Source organism: Nicotiana tabacum, chromosome 14 (assembly GCF_000715075.1).
Source record: "Nicotiana tabacum cultivar K326 chromosome 14, ASM71507v2, whole genome shotgun sequence".
NCBI lineage: Eukaryota > Viridiplantae > Streptophyta > Magnoliopsida > Solanales > Solanaceae > Nicotiana > Nicotiana tabacum.
The window spans coordinates 13,485,673-13,511,414 of record NC_134093.1 but is presented as its reverse complement, the minus strand read 5'-3'; the positions used below and the strand labels follow the sequence as shown (position 1 = coordinate 13,511,414).

The window sequence follows — 25,742 nt, the reverse complement described above, 5'->3', positions numbered from 1 at the left end:
TTGTCTTGAATCAATATTGTAGTACATTTTTCGTAAACAGGTGATGATGTTATGTGCAAAAATACCAACCCTTCACTAATGCTAGGAAATGGTACTGTCATAGGTGAATTTAAGATTTTAAATCAGTGAATTTGAAATAATAGTCCATTCGCTATTTCTTTATGACAATCAAAATGGAATAATAAGTAAAACAATTATTTTTCTAGAAAATATAGTTCGATTCTAAAAAAGTGTATGTGCCATGTATTCACTACTACATTAGCCTTAGAAAAGGTACTGGGATGATTCAACCCTTTTTACTGCGAATTAAAAAAATTATGATGAGGAACGCTTCCCTTTTTAATAGATTTTACGCGCCACAAATTCTAATTAAAGTGGAGGTAATTCGACGATAAACGATTGGAAAACAAAACAAAAAAAAAACTGGTAATTCGACGATAAACGATTGGAAAACAAAACCAAAAAAAAAATACATCTTACTGAATCCAAAGATAGTATGAGAGGATAGTATGGCTTCTCAGGCTGTCACAATACCCAAACAAGGGGTATTTATGACGAAATGACTTACTCTCTAATATTTTGGACCCTTTCTACAATATGCAAATTCATGGCTCAACTCTCCTCTTGTCTCTATGGATAAAAGCTTGAAATGGACCACCTTTTTTTTTGATTTTCCACTCGATGTCCGGTATTCATATTGGGGCCGACTAAATCAGGATTCACGCCGGGAAGTCCCACATTGGGAGGTAAAGCGCTCCCTAACAAAGGCGACTCTATACCCAGGGAGTCAAACCCGAGACCTCTAGTTAAGGATGAAGGAATATTTATCACTTCACCACAACCCTTTTGTTAAATGGACCATCTAATATCAAAACAGAGAAAAAGAAGAAAAAAAATTGCTTCTTCCTTCAACGATAAAATAAAATATACTTACTTTATTTGAAAAAGAATGACGGAATGTTTGACCTAATGGTTAATGAAGTGGATATAGAATCACGAATTCTCAGGTTCAATAAAGCAAAACAATAGGTAATTTTCTTTACATATGTCCAAACTTTGTGGACAAAGTTATCTGATATCTATACTCATGGGAAGTAATGATAATGTGAAGATTAAAATATTCAATTCTCAAAGCAAACTTGGCATTGACAATATAATAAATCATAATTCATTAAGAATATTAAAAATATTTGGAAAATATCATAATCGAAGAAAGAATTATTTGATTCTCTAAATAATAATAGTGTCATATAAAAAAGAACCTAAAATAAGGGTGGCATGTGGGCCGGGCCCGGTCCTAAGTGGGCTTCGCGAGCCCGGTCCTAGGCGGGCCGGTCCTAAGTGGTCCCGGGCTTCGCGGGCTTCTTGTTGGAACCGGCCCGAGACCGGAACTACGAACTAACGGTCCCGAGTTTAAGTGGGCCGGTCCCGGGCCCAAGCGGGTCTAAATGGGCCCAACAGATACTTTCTATTTTTTAAATTTTTTTATACAAGTTAGAGAAAAAAAATAGTAATAAAGATATCTAAGGCAATTCCTTATAAATTATATTATAGAATTGTCACCTAAATTTTTTAATTCAAATTTAAAGACAAAAATATTGTAAAGAGATATTCAAAGTAATGCGTTATAATTTTATTATAGCATTAAAAAATTATGGCAATATCTTTCTTAGTCTTCCTCCCTCCTATGGAATGAGCACAACAAGGTGCTAATACCACCATTGAGAAGAAAAAGAAACTAATCAATATGTGCCAAAATACAAGTTACATATTAATTTACATGGTATCTCTTACAAATTTTATAAATCCTTCAAGATCCGGAAGAATTTCCGTTGGTGGTGGCGGAAAAGAAGCTTGGTCATCACCGCTTCTAGACGAAGCATCATCCTCCGCAAGTTCAGCTAGAATTTCTTCGTAAGTTTCGTCTACCTCTGGTTGTGATTCAGCAAGTCCAAAATTTCTTCTTTCCGAACGGATTCAATCTCTGAAAAGTACTGATTTTTCCATGCTCTCCCTCATAGATGCTCTATAATCACCGAGTTGAAGTCTTGCTTGACTAAAAGTACTCTCTGATGTCACTGTTGAAACTTGAATAGTTAAAATGTCTCGGGCCATCCTTGAAAGAATCGGAAAGTGTTTTTCTTTGTCCTTCCACCATTTCAAAATATTAAATGAGCCGTCGGGATTCACTTCCTCAATTCCCTGTGACAAATAAACTTCAAGCTCATTTAGTTGTGAAAAATCACTAGTACTAGAACCTTGAGAACCCATGAACCCCGCCCAAGCACTAAGTGCTCTTACTACCGCAGTTCTTTCAGATGATTGAGAACTAGAAGAAGAAGGAGTTGGATAATTTGGTCTAGCATGATCTAATGCAACTTGATAAGCATTATAAATAGTTTGAACATTTATTTTAATTGAGGCTATTGCGTATGGAAGTTTAGACAACTTCTCATCTTCAAGTGCTAAACCATTATAAATAGTTTCATACCAAAATTGAGGACCTCCTAATTTCATAGTAGGATTTAACAATGTAGCAACACCATAAATAGGGGGAATAGGAAAAAAATATGTTTCAAATTTTTTTTCTCATAGAATCAATAGCAAGTTGATAAATTTCCCCACCCTCTGAAAAATGATCAAACAAATTTGCAAGTTCTGCAATACAAACTAAACAGTTAGAAATAGTAGGATAATATTGCCCAAAAAATTCATTTGTAGCAATATGAATTTTTTCTAAAAAATCTACAAGCATTTTAACATTAGCCCAATCCGTATTTGTAAGGTGCTTATCATCGTCACTTACATGAGCATTAAATGTTGAGTTTATGGGGTTTCTATATTCATATGCAACAACTAAACTTTCATACATGTAATTCCATATAGTTGGACAAGGTTTAGGAACCTTTCTTTCTCTTAGGTCAAATTCATCGCATCTTTTAAAATATTCTCTAAGTCTACTTCTACGGTTTGAATAAAAAAGTCAATTAAGAGCCATTTCAACCTTTTCAATTTCAACATTTAAAATTCGCATACCATCACCCACAATTAAATGGTAAATATGACAAATACATCTAACATGAAAAATATTACTAAATGTAGGACTTAGTGTAGTGGTAAGCAAGGCTACAGTATTTGTGTTACTAGTAGCATTATCCATTGAAACTGACATTATCTTATCACTAATGAAAAAATATCTACAAATATCCGTAATCGTGCTAGAAATAAACTGCCCTGTGTGACGTAAATTAATTATTCTATAAGCAATAATGCGCTTTTGCTTATCCAATCCTCATCAATCCAATGACTGGTAACAGTAAGGTAATCATAGTCATTACCACTTCAACCAATATCAGTTGTAATAGCAACACGATAATTTATATGAGTAAATAAATAGCGCAAATATTGTTCATATTCATGTTTATATTTATAAATATCGTTCTTTACGGTTGTGCAAGGAAAACCTTTATAAGTAGGATTATGAACTTTTCTAATATAATGCACAAAGTGAGGGTTAGAAGGAAAACTATAGGGTAAGCACATAACAGTAACCATTTTTGTCAATTCTTTCCGATCTTTTTTTGGATCATAATATAAAATACCACCGGTAACAGTGTTAATTCCTGGTTGAAATTGATTTGACCCGGTACTAAGGTCAGCCTGACTAGGTGCACTCGTCCCCTCGGCCAAAGCTTTCATACGAAAACATCTAGCTTTATCTTGAGGGTGTAGCAATATGTGTCTACTTCTACGGTTTGAATAAAAAAGTCAATTAAGAGCCATTTTAACCTTTTTCAATTTCAACATTTAAAATTCGCATACCATCACCCACAATTAAATGGTAAATATGACAAATACATCTAACATGAAAAATGTTACTAAATGCAGGACTTAGTGTAGTGGTAAGCAAGGCTACATCATTTGTGTTACTAGTAGCATTATCCATTGAAACTGGCATTATTTTATCACTAATGCAAAAATATCTACAAATATCCGTAATCGTGCTAGAAATAAACTGCCATGTATGATGTAAATTAATTATTCTATAAGCAATAATGCATTTTTGCTTATCCAATCCTCATCAATCTAATGACTGGTAATAGTAAAGTAATCACAGTCATTGCCACTTCTACCAATATCAGTTGTAATAACAACACGACAATTTATATGAGTAAATAAATAGTGCAAATATTGTTCATATTCATGTTTATATTTGTAAATATCGCTCTTTACGGTTGTGCAAGGAAAACCTTTATAAGTAGGATTATAAACTTTTCTAATATAATGTACAAAGTGAGGGTTAGAAGGAAAACTATAGGGTAAGCACATAATAGTAACTATTTTTGCCAATTCTTCCCGATCTTTTTTTGGATCATACTATAAAATACTACCGGTAACAGTGTTAATTCCCGGTTGAAATTGATTTGACCCGATACTAAAGTCAGCCTGACTAGGTGCACTTGTCCCCTCGGCCAAAGTTTTCATACGAAAATATCTAGCTTTATCTTGAGGGTGTAGCAATATGTGTCTAGTCAAACTCCCCCTCCCCCTCCCCCGTCCCTCCCCGACTTCCAACATATTTAAAAACTAACTCTTTGCCACAAGTTTTACACTTAGCCCTATTTTTTTCTCTTAGTTGAGTAAAAAATGGCCAAACAACAGATGTTTCTGCCCGTTTAGAAGGTTGTCTAGAAAAAGTAGGGGCATTAACAGGAGGGTCAGACGGGGCATCATTTGGATTATTATTAGTTGGGTTAACTTCAGGAGCAGGACTAGTGGGTGTATCGTCATCCGGTTGCGTTTCATCAAAATCTATTTCTTCATCATCATTTTCATCAATAGTTGGATTACCATAAAGAGCATTCATATATTCATGGTTTAATTGTTCACCGGGTGCAATATTATGGCAAAATTGACTTTCGGTAAATTGTAATAAACTATTATCGCTATCAAGAATAGGAGGTGTAGGACGGGTAATAGGTTTAGGTCGGGGAGCCGGGGGAAGTGGAGGAGGAACAGATTGGCCACTAGATTCACCACTCTTGAATTTTCCCTTATTTTTACTAAATATTTTTTTTAAGGAATAAGTCATCTTAATTAATCAAGCAAAGTAAATAAAACAAACAAAACTATAATATTAAAACTTAAGAGTTGGAATGAGTTTACCGAATTGACGAACAATTTGTTGAAAATTAATTTTCTTTGAAGACTTAAAGACTTGAAGACTTCAATTCACCAACTTCACAATTTTGCACAAATTGTAACAATTAAGTAAGCAATTATAGAAGAATATTAGAGAGAGATTGATGATTTTGTGAGAAAAATGAAAGAATGAGAAGGTATTTATAGTTGAAAATATGGAAAAAGTGTAATTATAAAAAGTTTGGGGTTAAAACAAAGTTTGAGGATTAAATGACTATTTTGCAAATAGCCAACGGCTATTTTGGCAGACCAAACGGCTAGTTTTTAAATAGCCAAACGGTCAAATTTTTTTTTTTTTTTTAAAAAAATTATTCGTTGGGCCTGGATAGGCCCGTTGAGGACCGCTTGAACCAGCCCACTTCTCAACCGGTCCCGGTCTCGTGGGCCTCGCCTATGGGACCGGCCCACTACCCAGCCCACCTCCCCACGGTCCCGATCCTATCCGGTTAGGACCGTTTAGGCTCACCGCCCATTTGGACTTGCGGTCCTGGGCCGGTCCCGGTCCTAATCGGCCCACATGCCACCCTTAACCTAAGAACATGAAGAATGAAATGGATATAGACTCACATACATACACTACACCTTCTTTTTCTTTTGTGTTTTATGCATTCACTGTCTGAAACTCACTAACCCGATTAATTTAAATTTAACCATTCAGGATTTACTAAGGAAAAATACTTGCTATCAAGAGTTTCTCCATTCCTATAACTCAACCCTGAGTCTTCCCGTTAAAAATGGAGAATCGCATTGATTCCATTATACTACTTGGTGACATGCGTATACTATGAATAAAAGGCAGTTAGGCCACAAAATATCTCGCATTTACGCAGGTCCACTTTTTGCATACACTGCAAATTATCCTTATTGGGCCAGAAGCCTTAAATAACTATGGATTTATTTGTTTAAATATAGACCCCACTTTTGGTCCCATAATTTTGGATTAACATTGACCACTTGACCTGTAGCTTTCAATTGTGTCAAATTGCTATCAATTCTTTCTTTTATTGCTAAAGGTCCCCTCTTTAGAGGCCTAAATTTGACTTCTTACCATAAAAACAATCGTAGAGATTTTTCATGTCATTTTAAAGAGTAACATTTAGGCCTACTTGTAATTTTCCTACTTGTTTTAAGTCATTTAAACCTTATCAATAAGCTATTTTATGAAAATGAAATGGATATGATGTCACATGCTATGCAACTTTAGACCTTTCATTTTGATATATAACAAGCTCTTAAGCTTTTGCTAAAAAGTTCAAAAACCAAAAATAATGTTTATACTAAAGAATAGAGTGAATTTTTGAAATTTCATTAGAAATAATTAAACGATCCAAATGTAAGTTACAATTATTGACTCGGACGTTCTTCAAGAATGTTTTCTCAAAAAATTTCAAATAAATAATTTCTCTCTAAATTTGTATTTCGGCACTAAATTTTTTTAAAATTAAGCGCGAACAAAAGAATCAACTTGTGTAAATCGAGTTTTAAGCAAAAATTTCCCTCTCATCAATCTCTTACTTTAGCACCACTTTCAATTATAACAAGTTATTATTTTGACATTTATAAGATTACTTTTATGTGAACAGTATTTCTTGAGAAAACTAATTTGAACCAAAATTAGATTTTTTTTCTTTTTGGTGAGTGTTTCATTTGATTGAAATATCTCATCTGTAGAACTAAAATTGAAGTATTGTGAATGTCTATTGCAATAAGATTTTTAACAGAATTTTAGGTAGGAATTGTCATTTTCCACTAGGTTTATGTCACAAGGGATAGAGCTAACAACTTTGGAAATTGGACTTCACACAAAATACTCATTGAGTTTTAATTGACCATTTCACCCCTCACTTCTTTTCTTTCTGACTACACATCTCAACCATTTTTTTGTTAATACACGTGAATATATTTGAATTAAATCCATGAAAATGAGTTTTCACAAATATCTTATTCGCCATTTAAGAGTAGGGAATATATTTTATTTAAAAAAACTAAAATAATAGAGAGATAAAAATTTCTCCCCCACTTATTATTTATACTAATTCAATAAATGCAAGATATATGTTTTAGCTTTTGACATATTTATCACTTAACTATAATTATAATATGTATATTTTTCAATTTGATTTTCTATTATTCAGGTTAAATTATTTGAATTTGATATAAATACCGAGTCCCAATAAGTAATGGATAGGATGTTAGTGAGGTCCAAATAATTTTTTAGTGATCACATCCACTTCGAAAATTATTATTTAATCTGATTCTCCCATCCCTAGAATCTCCACGAGAACCAAACCTTTAAATAGTCAACATATTCCAAAACTGATCACGTAATCTCTAGTTTTATATTATTGTTATTCGACTAATTAGCTAATTTCTTCTAATCATATTTTTTTATTATTTCCTAATAAAAAAGATGTATTTGTATCATATGTTCCACATCAAACTATGAGTGTATGTATTTTGAAACCTGTTAATGACGTAATTTGGTAATGAAATGGCGTTGTTCACATGACCTATCATTGTTTAATTAATGTAATGTATCTTCTATTTGTTCATGGGTAAGTTGGGTAGACGACATTGTGCATGCTTGCTCGACCGGGGTATCTAGGTTGAGCGTCGGTCCCACTCCCGTGGTCGGGGCGTGACATCCAAGTCATGTGTACTTTCTAAATTCATCTATCTTGCTTTTGCTAAGAAAATTCTCCCATAAGAATATGTTAATAGATCATATATTTGTCAGTTTTTTTTAATTTTCACTAAACATATATTTACTTATCGAAAATTTAACAAAGTAAGATTAAAATAATATTTATGTAACAAAAAACCCCGATAAACCCGAAAAATCCGACAAAACCGAACCAATCCAAACCGATATAGTTGGTTGATTTGGTGTTGATAAAATCGAACCAACCCGGTCCATGTACACCACTAGCTGAAAGTATTAACTAAAACCGGAATACTCCTTCCGTTCACTTTTACTTGGCACGTTTTGACTTTTCACGCCCCTTAAGAAAATAATAAATGAAGTGTATAATTTACCATGATACCCATATTAATTGATGTATATTTTATTGGATTTGAGAAAATGATTTGAAATGAGTAATAAATATTGTGGGTATAACAGGGAAAAAATTTTGTCTTTCTCTTGATATGCGTAAAGTGTCAAATAAAAATGAAAATCTATTTTTAATATACATGCCAAGTAAAAGTGAACGGAAGGAGTAACTTTTACAGATAATGCATAAACATATGTATATTATAATTAATGTACAAATAATATACATTTGTCAAATATTATTTTTGAAAAGTCCAAAAAAATAAGTACTACTTTGTGATTAAGTTTATTATTCAGTGAAGTTTACTAAGTTCACTTAAGAAGAAATAGAAGAAAAAACATTTGTGATTAAGTGAAAAGGGAGCATAACGGTCAAAATGCATATCTATAAAAGGCCATGTATTCAAAATGAATGTTCAAGCATTTTGAATACAAATCTTGAAGAAGAACATCAAATCTTGAAGGAAAAGAAAAAAAGAAAGAAAGAAAAGAAGAAGAGTCATGAGTGTACGTATTCAAAATCTTTAATTTCAAAATTGGTTTTCTATCGTTTTATATCAACTGATTGATTAATACTACTTTTTTGAGAGTATTGGATTAGAAATTTTTATATATTTTATGTACATTTGATTTGATCGCTATTTTTTGTTTTTTTTTGTACGGAGAAAACTACATTCACGAATCATACATTGACGAAGATATGATTCACGTGGTGAATTCTCATTTAAAGTTCTTAATTTCTGAATTTATTTTTAGATTTGTGAGATCACTTTCTTGAAAATTGGATTTTAAATTGTATCTTTTCTAAATATTTTTTTATTTATTTTATGTGTGAAATAATTAGGTACCATCTGACAAGCTGGAAGGCAACCGTGATGTCCTAATGAATGATGCTGTAAGAGTTGTGCAATTTTAAATTGTATCTTTTTCTAAATATTTTTTATTTATTTTATGTGTGAAATATTTTAGGTACTATCTGACAATGGATTGGAAACCAACATTGATGTCATAATGATGGATCTGGTAGGTTGGGTCTGATGTAATTGTTACTTTGATTACCAATATAGAGTAGTTTTTGGTTACCAATTTATTGGTTTTTATTTATGTAACAGGAGGAGCGGGACCAAATTGTTGAGGTTAAAGTTACTGGTGACGTGTCCTCCGTCACCAAAAATAGACTTGTTAACCATTTCAGTGAGAGACGCTAGTGAATATGAGAATGGGACCATTAAGATAACATATGCAACAGCAGAGTCAGCTAAATTGGCTTCAAGTGCTGTTAAAAGGATTATTGGTGGTCGGCTCTTTGACGTCAGAAGGTAGCTTTTTGGTAAATAGGACTAACCACCTTAAGGTTGGGCAATAGGATGGCCAAATTGTCCTCTGTCACTTCAGTCAAAACTTTTGAGGCTCGAGATTTTCTATACATTTTCAAGAGCGACTCTCAGGACTCAAGAGGGTTGCTCTGCTATACTAGCCAAGACTTGTTCTCAAATGGAGGGCCCTTATGTAAAATACGTGAAAGCACAATTCAATAAACCTGTTTTACTGTTCTTTTGGAAGTGAAACTTTCTTGAAGGATGAACAGATCAAAGAACTGGCTTTAGGTCTGGAGCAAACTGGGCTATCTTTCTTTCTGGTCCTAAATTTTCCTGCCAATGATGATCTCTCAGTCGAGTTAAACCGAGCTTTACCAGAAGGGTTTCTAGAAAGACTCGTCATTTCCTCTTACTAAAGTAAAGGAAACTACACAGCTAGCTTTCCTTCTGAATTTAGGAGCAAGGCACAGATTCTTAGAATTCAGACTTCTACGACTGCGAGGGTGTTTGGCTAAGCTTATAAGCTGGTCAAACTGGCTTATAAGCACCTTTTGGCTTATCTGAGCGTTTGGTAAACACTCAAAGTGTTTATAAGCCAAGTGCTTATAAGCTAAAATCAGTCATAAGTCATAAGCCGGTCACCCCCAACTTATGGTTTTTCAACTTATAAGCACTTTTAGTTTGACCAACACTTTTACTAGTTTATCCTTAATAATATTTTCTAATTCACAAAATACTTTTCCCAAAATAAATTTCTTAACTTTCTCTTCATTCCATATTCGTTATTAATTCTTTTCTTTACAAAGAAATTTTTAATTTATAATCTTTTGAAAAAGATTCAAGGGTATTTTAGTCATTTTAACAAAAGAATAGCTTATCAGCATTTTTTAATCAAACACATCAACTGCTTATTATCAGTTTCAGCACTTCTATCCAAACACGTAAATACTTATTTTAAAAATCAGTTTCAGCATTTAAAATTTTTTTTCAGCACTACAAGCTTATCAGCTATTTACAATCAGTTAATCCAAACGGGCTCTACATCATCATCAACAACAACAGCAAAGCCAATGTAATCCCACAGGGTTAGATGTGTAAGAAAAAGCCAAAATTAATTTAAAACTAAACTTGATATTCAGAAGTCATTCCATAAAGCACTAAAACTAAACTGTAATGAAAAACCAAAGAAATATAAAAGCAACTAACTGGCATCTTATGGTAAATTCACATCTGACATTACCTTTCTAGCATAAGTCTGATTTCTTTTGTCTGCAACAGCTTCTTTATCATCCATTACTCCTCGCCTTGTATCGTTGATAGCATGAAGATGAGCATGGGTTGGTGCAGCTTTACCGGAAGCCACAGAAACAGCAAGCTGACTAAGTGAGCCCCAAGCATTCTGCTGCCACCTATAAATAACTGTACCATCAAAATGCCAACCTCATCAAGCTTCCGTCCTTCACGATCTGCTTGTTCTTGAGCTCGTCTCAAGGCTTTAAGCCTCCAACTTGCACCTCCGTCGCCAATAACAGCAGTAGACAGAAGTTGTATTGTTCCTCCTGAATCATCAGGATAACCACACCTCCACCATCCTTCAAATATGGGTTCAGTTCTCTGGGATTTACTTTTTTCGCCTAAAACAAGAATTATCAAGCACTGAACCAAATTACTCTTACTTCATATCCCTTCAATGAATTGAGAGATGAGTAGCAACACTCGGTATAATAAAGATTCATCAGGAAGGGCACTTCAAATCAAAACTTCTGATACATTGGAATAAAGACACAAATACAATTAAAGAACAAATGGAAGAATCATAACATTACAGCTTTTTCAATGTGAACAATATATGACATGTCAACTACTACTATAAGATATGATAAAATGGAAAGAGACTAGCATTCAAAGTCACACAAGGTTAAGACGTCGTCAACTAGAAATATACCTCTTCAGCTGGAGTTTCCTCAGCTGAACAGCTGGTGTCCTTATCTTAAAATTCCATCAAAGAATAATAACTCAATCAATTATTTCATCAGTTAATTTTGGGAAAAGGGCTATTCGAAATTAAGTAGAGAATAACTGGATCTCCTCCTAGATTTTTTCCTTTGCCTAACACCAAATTGACCACGAGCATCAGAGGCATAAGTATTCATCAGAGCACCCAAATTTGTCAACTAATTTCAAAATCCGAAAAGTATTTTAATATAATATACTGAAATTCCAGTATATTATCTGGAGTTTCACTATATTATACTGAAGTTCCAGCATAATATACTGGACTTCCAATATAATATACTAGAGTTTCAGTATAATATACTGATCCAAATAATATACTGGAAGTTCATACACAAATGCTCGAATCTCCAGTATATTATGGTGAAACTTTTCGTGTTACAGCAAAATAGTGACTATATTTCAATGATTTTGCAAATACTGATTATTTTTTAAGGAGCAGTCCTAAAAATGACTAGTGCTATTTTTACAAAAATTTCGTAACAAATGAGTTTGTATACATGTTTGACTTATTCGCGTGTAACGGGCCACGGTATATTTTAAATTTTAAAATTCTCTCAAAACAGTTCCTTTTAGACATAAATATCCAAATATTTTTCCTTAGAAAGTAGAAACTATTATGATCCGTCACTCAAAGTAAGAAACAAAGCATAATCTTCTGATGGGTTTGTGACTTGATTTCCCTTTGCAAATCAGTAAGTTCCTTCATCCTTTTTTTCTCCTTTGTTTCTCCAGAACTTTGCTTGATTTATGAAATTATTGTTTTTAGGTTTGTTCGGTGCTTTTTAGGGTAAATCAATGGCGTTTTCTTTTTTATTGTGAATTTCCTTAAAGTAATACTATGGCAAGGATAAGATGCCTCAAGTAAATAGTTCTTCCTGAAATTACTTTATAGAATTATTAAGTGGAAAAGGTATTCGATTTACTCGTGTTATGTTTTCCTTTTTCCTTGCAATATTTTGAGTTTTTATTAATTGGGACCGAAGATATTAACCGATTCCTAATTTGAGTTGGTCCTGGATTTGCTTCTCATCTGCTCTATATAACTACAGAGAGGTTGGAGACCACATTCACACATGTCGACTCTTTGAACATGGATGCTGCTATTTTCGAAGAGCACCGTCATCATTGCAGGGGGGAAGTAAGCTGCGTAGTTCGACCACTACCAGTATCACCACAGGAATTAAGAATCTATAACCATAATAGTAATAATATTTCTGATTTACCTACTTTAGCTCTTCAATTTCACCTTCGTACTCAACTTGACGTTTGGTATATAACACCCCATGATTACCCTCCACAACTCCTATATATGGCTGAATCTCATGAAACTGAGACCAATTCATTTCATCTCAAACTATGCCCTTCTCAATACTCGTCATATGACGTGTTCTACCGTGTCATTGATGGAAATCTCAAGAACTGGGGGGACTATTACGAGACGTATAGTCACATTCTTATCCATAAAATGATTTGTCAGATACGTAAATTTGTTGATGATGAGTTGAACAAGGGTATTACTTGCCAAAACTTGGAGATGTTTGTTGGTTTAAATTCGAAAGTCGAATATATTTGGGATGGGAGGAAAGAAGAATGGTCGGCGTGGCGCTTCAATGGGATGATGATACCTGCTAGTAAGTCATCCATAATGCAGTTGCCGGAAAGAATGGAGATTGACGAAGATCAGTGTTTGAATGATGACTGTGTGATTTATTTGGAACAACTCGCAAAAGAGAGGAAAAAGATCCTTTGCTTGCCTTGCTCACATATGTTTCATGGAGATTGCATTACTAAGTGGTTAGAAAAGAGCCATTACTGCCCTGTTTGCCGTTATAACATGCCAACGGCAGAAAATTAGACTCCTAGCTAGCTAGCTTTCTCTTTTTATTTATTTATTTGTTTATAGTTGCATTAGTCAATGTAATTAAGGAAGCCAAGTTGAATGGAACATTTTGAAAAAGTTGATGAGAATATTCCAAGCTCACTGGTTGATGGTTTATGTTACATTGATATTTTATGGTATAAATTCGTTATAAATTACACTATTCTATTTGATGTGAAGACCGTATGAAGGACAGAACACTCTAGGTTTCAAGTCAAATGACTATCTTTCGGACATATCTAGGACAAAGACTAAGTCCTCTTCTTTGGACTCGTGGCTCAATCCTGACCTTTGATTAAAAAAAAATGATAGATTAAATGAGGGCCGTTCAGATAAAGCAATTAACAGTTGTATAGCTTTGGATTTCACATTTACCTCTCTCACATGTGCACCGTGAAAATAGGATAGAGAAGAATATTCTTCAGTTATTTAGTTATTAGATAACAAATAAGAAATAGCCAGTTGTATAGATGATTCTTTATCATTTCTGTTTTTCTTTACACAAATACTTGTATAAATACACTGCTTCTGCAGATGATGAAATACATAGAAAATTTCCACAAATCTATTTTTCATATTTACATTCTATCATGGTATTAGAGCAATAGCTCGTTTCTGGGATTGATCTTCCTTCTCCTTCAACTTTCTGTTCATCACAGTCTCAGTCACCATGACTGATACAATAGATCTTACTGTACCTCAAACTGGTTCCAGCAATGGAGCTAACTTCGATCCAAATCACCCTTACTTCTTGCATTCATCAGATGCTCCAGGAATGAGTCTCGTGAATGCAGCCTTCGATGGAAGGGGTTTTCAAGGTTGGAGAAGGTCAGTTCTGATTGCACTCTCAACAAAGAACAAACTGGGATTTATTGATGGAACCCGTGCTCCTCCTGTTATCACATCTAAGGACTATCAACCATGGACTAGATGCAACGATATGGTGACTTCTTGGTTGTTGAATTCACTCTCCAAAGACATTGGAGATAGTGTCATCTACTCCAGATCTACAAGAGAACTCTGGATCAGTCTGGAACACAGATTTGGAAAATCAAATGAAGCAAAATTGTATCACTTGCGTAAGGAATTATCTTCTTTAGTTCAAGGAACAAATGATATAGCAAGCTATTTTACAAAACTCAAACGTTTATGGGATGAGCTAGACTCTCTAATTTGTGATGTAAAGTGTGTTTGTACTTGTGTATGTTCTGGGAAGCAAAAGCTGGAAAAATCCTTAGAAGATGAGAGACTTATACAGTTTCTCATGGGACTAAATGATGTTTATGGTCAGGCTAGGGGGAACATTTTAATGTTGAATCCTCTACCTAGCATAGATCATGCTTATTCTCTAGTATTACAGGATGAGAGTCGGAGAGAGGTCTATATGAATCCTCTTATTTCTTCTGATTCCTCATCCTTCATGGTGGGAAGTCAGGGAAGTTATGCACTAAGAAAAAACAAGAAAATGCAAAAGAACACACGGCACACTCAATAATTTCAAAAGGGGGAAAACCCCATGCAACTCCAGAAATCAGAAAATAATATGCAGAGATTTGCAAATCAATCACAAAGAAACACAGCTTCAAAACCAAAGAAACAAAGGTTCAATCCTAATGTATCTTGCACTCATTGCAAAAAGATAGGACATACAGTTGCAGATTGTTACAAGATTATTGGATTTCCTGAGGATTTTGAATTCACAAATGCTAAAGGAAGTCAAAATCAGATCAGGAGCAATGGAGTGCTTACAGGGGATCAAGCAGATGATGGAGTCAGCAGTTACAATGAAGTGTTAAACCAACACCTCTCTAAGGATCAATTTTCACAATTGGTTCAGATGATCAAACAAGTGAAAATTTCAGATAGAGGAAGCAGTTTAGAAATAAATGCAAATGCAGTAGCTGGTACTATTAACAAATATATTGGCTGCTGTTTTTTAGTTTTTAATACCAGTGTTTGGATAATTGATTCAGGGGCTTCAGAACATATGTGTTTTGATTCAAATACTTTTATCTCTTTAGATCCTCTTCCTACACCTTTACACATAAATCTGCCTAATTCATTTAGGGTAACAGTTACACATACAGAGAAAGTCCCTATCTCTGCTAATTTTATTTTAGAAAAGGTCCTTCATGTGCCTAGTTTTAAATATAATCTATTATCAGTTAATAGATTTTCTGTTCAGTTTCAATGTATAATCTGATTCACTCATACTCAATGTCTATTGCATGCCCCTTTCATAAAGAGGCCTCAAGTTTTTGGTGATACAAATGAAGGACTCTACCTGTTCCAGCCTAGTCTTAAGGAGAAACTTGTTTCACCTTCAGTTCATAGTGTTTTCAATCAAATTTCAATTGTCTTTCCATTTTCTACTAATGTGGTTACAGATGTAAACCTTTGGCATATTAGATTAGGGCATATGCCTTTTTCATCAATGAAGAATCTTAGTTTTGTTTCATTGCCTTCCAATTCTGATTGTTTATGTGATATTTGTCCTAAAGCTAGGCAAACTAGGATTCCTTTTCCTTTGAGTCAAATCAAATCCAAAAGAGCATTTGAATTAATTCATGTGGATACATGGGGCCCTTATAAGGAACCTACTTATAATGGCTTTAAGTATTTTTTAACTATTGTGGATGACTATAGCAGGGGTACTTGGACATTTTTGTTAAGCACCAAGAGTAATGCTTTCACAATCTTAAAGAATTTTTTAACAATGGTAGAAAGGCAATTTGCAGTCAAGGTACAGAAATTGAGAACATACAATGCCTTTGAATTAGGCAAAGGATCACAGCAAGCAGCTTTTCTCAGCTCTCAAGTAATAATACACCAGACTTCTTGTGTATCAACACCTCAACAGAATGGCATAGTTGAAAGAAAACATAGACATCTTTTGAAAATAGCAAGGGCTTTGCTTTTCCAATCTAAGGTGCCTATCAGATATTGGGGAGGGTGTCTATTAACTGCAACCTACCTGATAAACAGGCTACCTTCTAAGGTTCCTCAAGGGAAAACACCCGATTCTATTCTGTTCAATCAGTCTCTTTCTTATGATTCATTAAGGTCATCTGGATGTCTTTGTTATATTTTTACCTTGTCTAGTAGTAGAAACAAATTTGAGTCAAGGGTAAAGAGTTGTGTATTTTTGGGATATCCTTTAGTTCAAAAAGGGTATAAAGTGTTGGAATTAGATACTAAAAGAATTCTTGTGTCTAGAGATGTTCATTTCCATGAAAACATCTATCCTTTTGCTTCAGCCACCACACCACACTCAGTTTGTTTTTAATCCAGATCTTATATTTCCCACCCCTTCTCCTATGGACACAACCACCAATGACCTTCCACCAAACACCTCTTTGGTTGAGCCTACACCACCTTCATCACCTAGTATCACCGGGATCCACTCACCTCATTTTTCTCCCTCACCATCACCTCACTTTTCTCATCCTCCTTCTCCATCACCACTGGTTTGCCCACTACATCTATTTCTACACCAGGAATTAGGAAGTCTACTAGAGTTTCTAAATGGCCTGCTCACCTCAAAGATTTTGTTTGCTCTAATGTTTATTTGACTGACCTTACTTCGTCATGTTTTATTCAGCCCTGCCAGCCTAATGTCTTTAGCTTTGGTGCACTTTCTGCTCATAACAGGCAGATGATGCAATCTCTTTCAGAGATTTCAGAACCTACCAGCTTCTCTCAAGCTTCTGCCCATCCTGGATGGATACAAGCAATGCATTAAGAAAGTGAAACTTTAGAAGCTAACCACACATGGGATGTGGTTCTTTTACCACAGGACAAGAAGGCCCTACCTTGTAAATGGGTCTACAAGGTCAAGCATAATTCAGATGGAACTGTAGAAAGACTCAAAGCACGATTGATGGTCAGGGGGGACATTCAAAGGGAAGGAATTGACTACACATTTTCTCATGTAGCCAAAATGACTACCATCCATTGTTTAATGGTTGTTGCAGTAAAGAAGAATTAGCCTATCTAATCAATTGGATATTAGTAATGCATTTTTACATGGTGACTTACAAGAGGATGTGTTTATGAATTTTCTAGCAGGTATACCCCCACCTAGTCCCAATCATGTATGTTTATTTAGGAAGTCACTTTATGGTTTAAAACAAGCTTCACGACAGTGGTATGCTCGGCTTGCTGGTGCTTTAAGTTTTAAGGGTTATTCCTCCTCCTTAACTGACTATTATTTATTCTTCAAAAGGACAAACAATCTAGTTTCTATAGTAGTTGTTTATGTTGACGACATTCTCATCAGTGGAGATAATATAGAAGAAATAACCACACTCAAGTCTTTCCTTCAAAGTGAATTCAAAGTCAAAGATTTGGGTGATCTTCATTATTTCTTAGGTATGAAAATACTTCGAGAAAAATAGGGGATTATAGTCTGTCAGAGGAAATATACCTTAGATTTATTGAAGGAGTTTGATGTTTCTGCTCTCTCCTCAGTCTCTTCTCCGCTTGAACCTTCATCCAAGCTTCACGCTGATGGAGGTCATTTGCTTCTTGATCCAACCATCTATCGGCACCTTGTTGGAAAATTGAATTATTTCACCCATACAAGACCCGATTTGTCATTTGATGTGCTGAAGTTGAGTCAATATATGGACCAAACCAGACACTCGCACTTCTCCGCAACCCTTTGTGTCCTACGCTATTTGAGATGGAGAAGATGCTCATATTGGAAAAATGTTCTTTACCAACAGCAACCTAGTTTCTTTTCCTATTACAAACAATGTCTCGTGTTATTTAACATTTCATTGCCTTATGATCACAAACAAATTCATCTATATACAAAAGATGAACACTAAAAAATAATTCTCAATCTCACATGTCTAGAATATTAGATAAAAAGAACAAAGAATGTTGTGAAATAGCACCCAAAATCTTATTTACAAGATGGTGGAATAGCTCATTTCTTGGTCTGGTTTGACACTCTTGGATTAACCAAACTCGGTACTAATGTGTTGCTGTGACGAGTTCTTAGAACCCTAGTTTCATGCGCTCCTCGAATTTTTGTCTTAAATCTTCTTCTGCAGGAACCTTCCCGCCACTCTCCAACGTTTTGCGCCACCAAGTAGTTAGTTCATCCTGTAAAGAATTAGAAACGGATTTCATATTTAGAGTCAGTGAATTCAAAGTGGCTGCTATATACTAGCGCACATAAAAGAGTCAGGTAAAAACAACACCAGGACAATTAGATGCAACATCAAATTAGCATAATCATGCAGCCAAGTAAGCAACTGAATATGATGTTTCCTGCAAACATGTTATTTAATCTTTACATATAAAAGTGATTAATTCCCTAAAGAGAAGAAGAAAAACGAAGTACTTAACATGATAATAGCCTCACTTCCATCATTTGATGCAGGGTATGGGTAGCCCGGTGCACTAAGCTCCCGCTATGTGCGTGGTCCGTGAAAGGACCGGACCACAAGGGACTATTGTACGCAGCCTTACCCTGCATTTCTGCAAGAGGCTGTTTGATGCAGGGTATAGCTTTCCAAATAAAAAGATATAACAGAAATGGTTAACTAAGCATGATGATAACCTTAGCTTTCCCTATGTCTAGTTGAATTAGGAACCATCATTTGATTGCCCAGAAAACAAAAACTATCATCGACAGCTCCATAAAAAAACTCTGTATAACGGGTAACTATAAAGTATATTACCTCCAAAAAGTCCTGGTTGGAGACATATTGGCTTCCCACAAAACACTCGACTCCACAGACATTTACTGATATGTTCCTAGAATCTCTCTCAGATTTTTCTCCTTTTACACCTACGGATTCCAGAAAAGGAAGATTATTGACAAGTGTAAAAAAACAAAGATAACAATCCGTTCTGCATTATTCCAGAAAAGGAAGATTATTGACAAGTGTAAAAAAACAAAGATAACAATCCGTTCTGCATTATTCCAGAAAAGGAAGATTATAGACAAGTGTAAAACAACAAAGATAACAATCCGTTCTGCATTGAAAGGCAGGGAAAAAGTTTGTAACGCAAACTATAATGAAAGCTTACCAGTTATGCAAGCAACATAGTATCATGTACCTCCTCGCCCTGCTTCCCACTTCCCTAATCGTAAACGCAGGAAAAGCCCATCCAAATGTGATAGTGAAGTGTTGGAGTTCATCCAACTGAGGAAACCAAAATTCAAAACGTAATTAGACTGAAAAAATCAATAGGTATATATGTAACAGAGCGACACTAGCAGTAAAGAATGCCAAATAAATTAAATTGGGACAAGAAGTAAAGCTTTAGAACCTCCATTACCCAAACTAAAAATCATACATTAGCCGAGTTGTGATAATAGACCGATGATGCTTGTGCAGAATCTTATGTATGCCACCGCATCTAACTCTAGCCTATCTGTTTTGTGGAAGCTTTACCTAAATCTACGTCTAAAGAAATAACAAACTTGACATTAATATACTAACTTGCATAACATGCTTTGCTTACTTGAGAATATCCACACGAAACAATCGGAGACCCCTGATGACATCAAAAATTCCTTTCGGGACATCTGTTATCTCCTTACCAACAAGATTGGAAGAAATTATACTTTCTTTAAAACTGTTCTCCACATGAGAAGTTCTCTTTTTCTGAATTTGATTGGAACCAGAGGTTCTTGCAAACCAAAGCTGATTTTTACTGTGATAAGCCTGATTAGTAAGTTCAAGCCGTTGCCTTTGCTTTATTTCCACAAGGCTAGATGAACATTCATTGCCTGTGAAGAGCTGCAAACTATCATTCCTGTTCCGGTTTGGAGATGATGTTGGGCAGGAAATAGCCCAATGAACATCTAATGCACAGACAAGTAGATTCCTCAGTCCCATTATAGGCCCTGATGTTTTTAATAAGAACTTCTAACTCAGACTCCGTCACCTCTGAACAGTTGCGTAAGTCGTGGCCGCTTCTGCCGCAGAAGAAACAAGTTGTTCTTGTGTAACTGTACTCACCTCTAGTTGAAGAAGGTAGTATGTGTTTAAGGGCATCCAATCTCCTGGCAAATAGAGAGGCCAGCGCCTCGGATTTCTTGAACTTGGCGGAAGGTATAATAGGATGTATATTACTCTGATTGACCTCTTTTGAGCTGGCTGCAACATCATCGTCTTCGTCTCCAGACGAAGTCTCCCTTGCGCCTGAGATTTGGTGTTCAATCACACAATCAACACTCGTTTGAGCTTGAGGACTAGGCCTTCTGCATTCCGTGGAACATGTTAGTGTTTCATGTGCAGTTGGCTTGGGATTATCTGCGCTCAGAACAGTAGTCCCGGGAGTCCTGTTTGAGAATCTAGTTATCCACAGACTATGAAGAGACTGATTTCTGTTAGGCGTGCCATAAACTGTGTCACGTTCAGATGAATGACAGGTATTGTTTTCCTCACCAATGCTGGTTTTAAGTCTAGACAATGAGTCCGTGGAGTTCAGCCCAAAATTTGCTTTGCTACATGCAATGTCACTCGAAGCTTTGTTTTCTGCTGAAGCAGTCACATTGGCCCCCCGATGGCACGATATCTGTAACATGAAATCTATTGCAAGGTGCACCCTCTCCAACTTTTCAAAGGCGAGACAAACCTAGGCGTGTAGACATGTACTTTTCAAGTTGGGTTGTTAAGCCTGGTAAGTGGTGCCATTTGTAGTGGATGTACAAAAACGAAAAATATCAACTTTGTCAATTGTCTAGGATACTATAGCTTAAGATTTACTTTAAGTGTGCACTTGTAACTATGATTGATTTGAGCTTTGACCACGTTCCATTTCGTAAGTGTTCCTTCTTTGGGCTAGCTTCCGAGGGAACAAGTTTTCAGTTTCACGAACTCCACGAGGATTAATCTCATCATGTCTCAAATGGACAAACAATATTTTGTACATTGAGACCCAACATCACTTGTTTTTATTGTTGTTAGTAGCACTAAAAGAAAAATAGCCTTTTAGCAAAGGGAAAAATGGTCCTTAAAAGTTACTTTCTGGTCTCTAAACATCAACAGCGACCAAAAATATCTGGTCGCCACCCGCCGCTATAGCCTCCGACGCTAAAAGTCAATTACGACGGGATTTGGGTCTTGTCGTAAAATCTCATTAGAGACCAGTTGAAATCCTGGTCCCTTCTGGTTGTTAATATTTAGCGACCAGTTATTCTGGTCACTAATTTTACTTATTTCATTCTTGTGCATGTCAAATACAACTTGTAAAAAGAAAACTAGATAACAAAAATATAATATAGAGATAAATTTTGCTTTACAAAAATTTATTAACATTCCATTAATGACGTCATTTACAGGTACACTTCAATTAAGCAATCACAATATTGTTGACAGAACTCACACAAAAAACCTAGATAACATCCCTAGACATTATACAAAGTTTATCCAATATTCCTAGCAAAATGATAGTCAACTTGTATGCCCGCCAAATAAGATTTTTTACTTGTAAACTTCAATCTCCAAAACCTGTAAAATTTCTCTTCAGAAAAACCAATAAAGATCAACAAGATAATTGGTTAAAGAATATTTTATAATTTTACCCTAACAATGATTTAACTATTTGCCCAAATTCATCAAGTGTGATCATATACAATTCAAAAGTTAAACAGCAACGTGAAAGGGACTGCATGAAGTCAAACAAAAAAAATGAATTAGAACTTTGGAAAATATGTTTAAGGATAATTTTATCCACTACTCGAGTTAAAATATTAAATACAATTATGAAATAACTTTTTGGCTAAAGGTAAAAATCACAAGTACTCTTGACAGAAGCACAATCATCTTTCATGCTAAAGTAGTATAAGCTTTGCCCTTGTGCAGGTTTAATGTGCAAACACATAGGTCATTGCATCATTTAATGTGCAAGTTTAATGTGCTTGTGCAGGTTTAATGTGCAAACACATAAGTCATTGCATCATTTACTTAAAAATAAGGTGTCGAGACTTGAAAATCTTGACTTTTTCTGTTCTTTTGACCGAAGAATGTACAGTAACCAATCTAGACTTCAATTGGGTGTTTCAAGATTTTGCAAATATAACTTAGCTACACACTTATATAGCAGATATATCATTCTGCTGGTATGCCTCTCTGTATTGTTAGCACATAGTAGCATTGCCTTTTGTTTCTTTTAACTAATTAAAGTCTAGATTTTTTAAATTCCAAAGAGTAGCTTGACATCTAAGCCTTGCATTATTTGCAGCTGATATCAACTTTATAACAGAAAATCCAGAACATAGATGATTTAACACTTAAGAAATGATAATACTTTGGCACCTGGCGGAAGGAAACCATATTTCGTAGCATTCGTAGTGGATCCGATCTTACTTTCTGTCTTTGATTGTTTCACACTAAACCTAAAAAGAGTCAAAAGAAAATAAAATAAGAAAGACATGATGAAAATAATGTATTAGCAAAATAATCATGTAAACCAGGAGGTACACGGTAATATACTAATACATAAAAGATGCTTTACCTCGTCCATTCTTTTTCGTGTATTTTGTGTAGGATTTTTTTATTACTTAATATCATCATCCATTTGTTGCGGAATCTCATAGGAATCATGAGGTTTCATTTTCATCACCAGATGTCAACCCTTATTGAAATTGTCATTAGTATAAAAAACTTGTTATGCTTGGTCCGCTAATATAAAAGGCTCATTTATTTTCAAAACTTTCCCCCAATTAACACTTACAAATTCATATTCATCTTATTTAACTCCTTTTGTTTCATCATTCACATCAAACCAACTACATCGAAATAAAATTACTCTTCTACCAGGATGAACTGCAATTCTAGTATATCAGTCAAAACTCCATAATAATCAAGGCTCTCGCCATCTTTACTAGTCGCACCAATTACAAGCATCCCACAATTTTGAGTCTTTAACTGTTTATCACATGGACATGGTATTTCATGTCATTTTCCTGATTTTCTAAAAGCTTAATCCAAAAAATTTTGCACCCCAATTAAGTAGGCTTCATCAAGCCGAATATCAACAAGTTCCTTCTACTGCTTACTTCTGCCATAAACTTGGAAGGTTACATAAGAATCAAATTATAAAAACATATAGGATAATGAAAGTACTCTAAAATGCACATAACCTTTTAGACTAATCGAATAAATATTAGAGACTTTTGTAAGGAGCTAAGCATGTTGAGCCACGTTGTGAGTGTTTGGCCACAAAAGCTGATATTATTGAGGAAAGGTGTTAAGAGTTAATAATTATTAACTTATGACATTTAAGAAACAAAAACTAATAATACTCCACGAATATGTAAGCTGCAACTTGATTGTCAAAACGGAGAATACATAATTTTTCAGTTCAACGCTTATCAACCAGTGTACTAATTGTTACTCATCAACAATTTCTCTGGTCATTAGAAATACATAACCTTCATAGCAATGAGCTAAAGTTAATAATTATTAACCAATGATAAGATTTAAGGATAATAATGATATACTACCAGAATGAGATAAACAGTAAATTAATTGTCAAAACAAACAGAACACAGAGTTTCTCTATACAACACTTATCAGCTAGTGTACTAGCTACCCATTCCATGTATTTTTGTTTATAGTTATAGTATTTCATGCTTGTTAATTGAATTAAATGAAAATTTGACTATAACCTAACATTATGACTGTCTTAATACTGATATAAAAAAAGACAAAGATAATAAAACTAACCAAATATGAATGCACTAAAATCAAACACTCGGTTCTGGAAATTTTCACTTTCGTCTACAACGATAGAACTAAAACGGGGCTGATTGAAAATAGAGTTGCTAGTTCTCATTTTGTTGAGTTAAAAATGAGCCACAAATACTCCAGAAGCTAAATACAATAGCAAGTCACAGTAAAGACTTTCTAAAGCTAAGCCAATGCAAACTAGACTCACTAAAAGTTAGAGAGGTTGAGAAAAACTAACTAAATATTACGTTAAATAAGTTTTCAAAAGGCAAAAGGTAGTCTAATATCTAACACTATATTACTGCTACAAAAGGATTGAAATATAACAATTCACTAATAAACAATCTAAACAAAATTGAAGTAAAGATCATTTTTTACGGGAAATAAACAATTGAAGACATATCTTTACTCCAAACTAAATTTAAAAAAAGGGGAGTTCCTTTAAGCACTAATTTTAGAAACTAACGAAGAGAGAATAGAAGATGAAGAACAAATTACAAGAAAACTAAACAAAGAAAAGGCTTTTACAAACAATTCAAAAAGGGGACACGCAAGAAAACATAATCTTGAAAGAAACTGATTTTACAAAATCTTGCTGAGCAACCACAAAATAGAATCGCTAATGAAAACAATTTCTTTAAAAACCTAGATTTAACAAAAACCCATATGAGAAGTAATAAGTAAAGGTTTTCTCAAAAGAAAGTGTGCTTACTTTTGGTGAGATAGTCGTCCATTCCTAGTTTAATTTTCTCCCCAAACCTGCACAAATGGGTTGTAAACCTACCTTGACAGAGATGAAAACTGGAAGAGTAGAAAATGTAGCTCTGGTTTCAGTATACATACCGTCATTCATAGACTTTGAGAGGAATATGCAGATTTAGGTTTAGAGGGTAGTGATTTAGGGATTTTAATTTCATTGAGGGAGATGAGCCGTGAGTGCGAGCCAGCTAAAGGTTTCTTATTTCCTTGAAAAAGATAAAGATTTTTAAGTTAATTTTTTTTTTATATTTTATTCTAATTTGGTGTGGCGCCTCTTTTTTGCCCTAAAATTGTGTGATTCAGGGAGCAAATAGCAACCCTTTAATGAACTACACTTAATTCCCTCCATCGGTTTAATGAAAAATTAGAGAATTAAGGACCAACATATATTCTCATCCCAAATAGTATATTTTTAGGGATCAGATTCGAACCCGTCATTAAATGTTGGTTCCTAATAAGGCTTTTTCTTGTAGTATAGCGTGAATTTCGTATTCTCAGTTTGGATAGTTATGGTTTCTAACTTATGTATTAGATCATTTTGACAAGCAGCACAGAGATTAAATTGTTCACTTCTCTTGACTAGAACATTTCCATGTATAGACTGCATCTTATGTTCATATCAACATTTTGATATGAAAATCTAAAGTTGGGATGACTAAAATTGTCTTGAATCAATGTTGTAGTACATTTTTCGTAAACAGGTGATGATGTTATATGCAAAAATACCAACCCTTCACTAATGCTAGGAAATGGTACTGTCATAGGTGAATTTAAGATTTTAAATCAGTGAATTTGAAATAATAGTCCATTCGCTA

The 25,742-nt window shown here is 34.6% G+C and overlaps 1 protein-coding gene and 3 long non-coding RNA genes across 8 annotated transcripts; 2 read left to right on the top strand and 2 right to left on the bottom strand.

The window, feature by feature from the left end:
• Positions 1-10,658: 10,658 nt before the first annotated feature.
• Positions 10,659-11,739, bottom strand: LOC107773941 (uncharacterized). Its single transcript, XR_001645394.2, has 2 exons — positions 11,519-11,739; positions 10,659-11,207 (listed from the first exon to the last, which is right to left on the bottom strand). It is a non-coding gene; the product is annotated as an uncharacterized LOC107773941 (long non-coding RNA).
• A 402-nt stretch (positions 11,740-12,141) lies between these two features.
• On the top strand, positions 12,142-13,569 carry LOC107773940 (uncharacterized). Its single transcript, XR_012698870.1, has 2 exons — positions 12,142-12,281; positions 12,639-13,569. It is a non-coding gene; the product is annotated as an uncharacterized LOC107773940 (long non-coding RNA).
• A 569-nt stretch (positions 13,570-14,138) lies between these two features.
• LOC107819219 (uncharacterized) lies at positions 14,139-14,963 on the top strand. Its single transcript, XM_016645306.1, has one exon. It carries the CDS (start codon positions 14,139-14,141, stop codon positions 14,961-14,963), a length of 825 nt encoding a protein of 274 aa, XP_016500792.1.
• Positions 14,964-18,285: 3,322 nt separating this feature from the next.
• Positions 18,286-25,291, bottom strand: LOC107819222 (uncharacterized). 5 transcript variants are annotated; one of them, XR_001655657.2, is made up of 6 exons: positions 25,012-25,291; positions 24,881-24,927; positions 22,753-22,832; positions 19,514-21,958; positions 19,162-19,271; positions 18,286-18,580 (listed from the first exon to the last, which is right to left on the bottom strand). It is a non-coding gene; the product is annotated as an uncharacterized LOC107819222 (long non-coding RNA). The 5 variants fall into 5 exon arrangements; XR_012698532.1 differs by having other exon boundaries at positions 18,288-18,580; positions 22,745-22,832; XR_001655658.2 differs by having other exon boundaries at positions 18,291-18,580; positions 19,514-21,945; positions 22,745-22,832; positions 25,012-25,290.
• Positions 25,292-25,742: the final 451 nt, after the last annotated feature.

Coding starts and splice junctions, on each gene's coding strand:
- LOC107819219 (XM_016645306.1), top strand. CDS start 14,139: ATGACTGATACAATAGATCTTACTGTACCTCAAACTGGTTCCAGCAAT.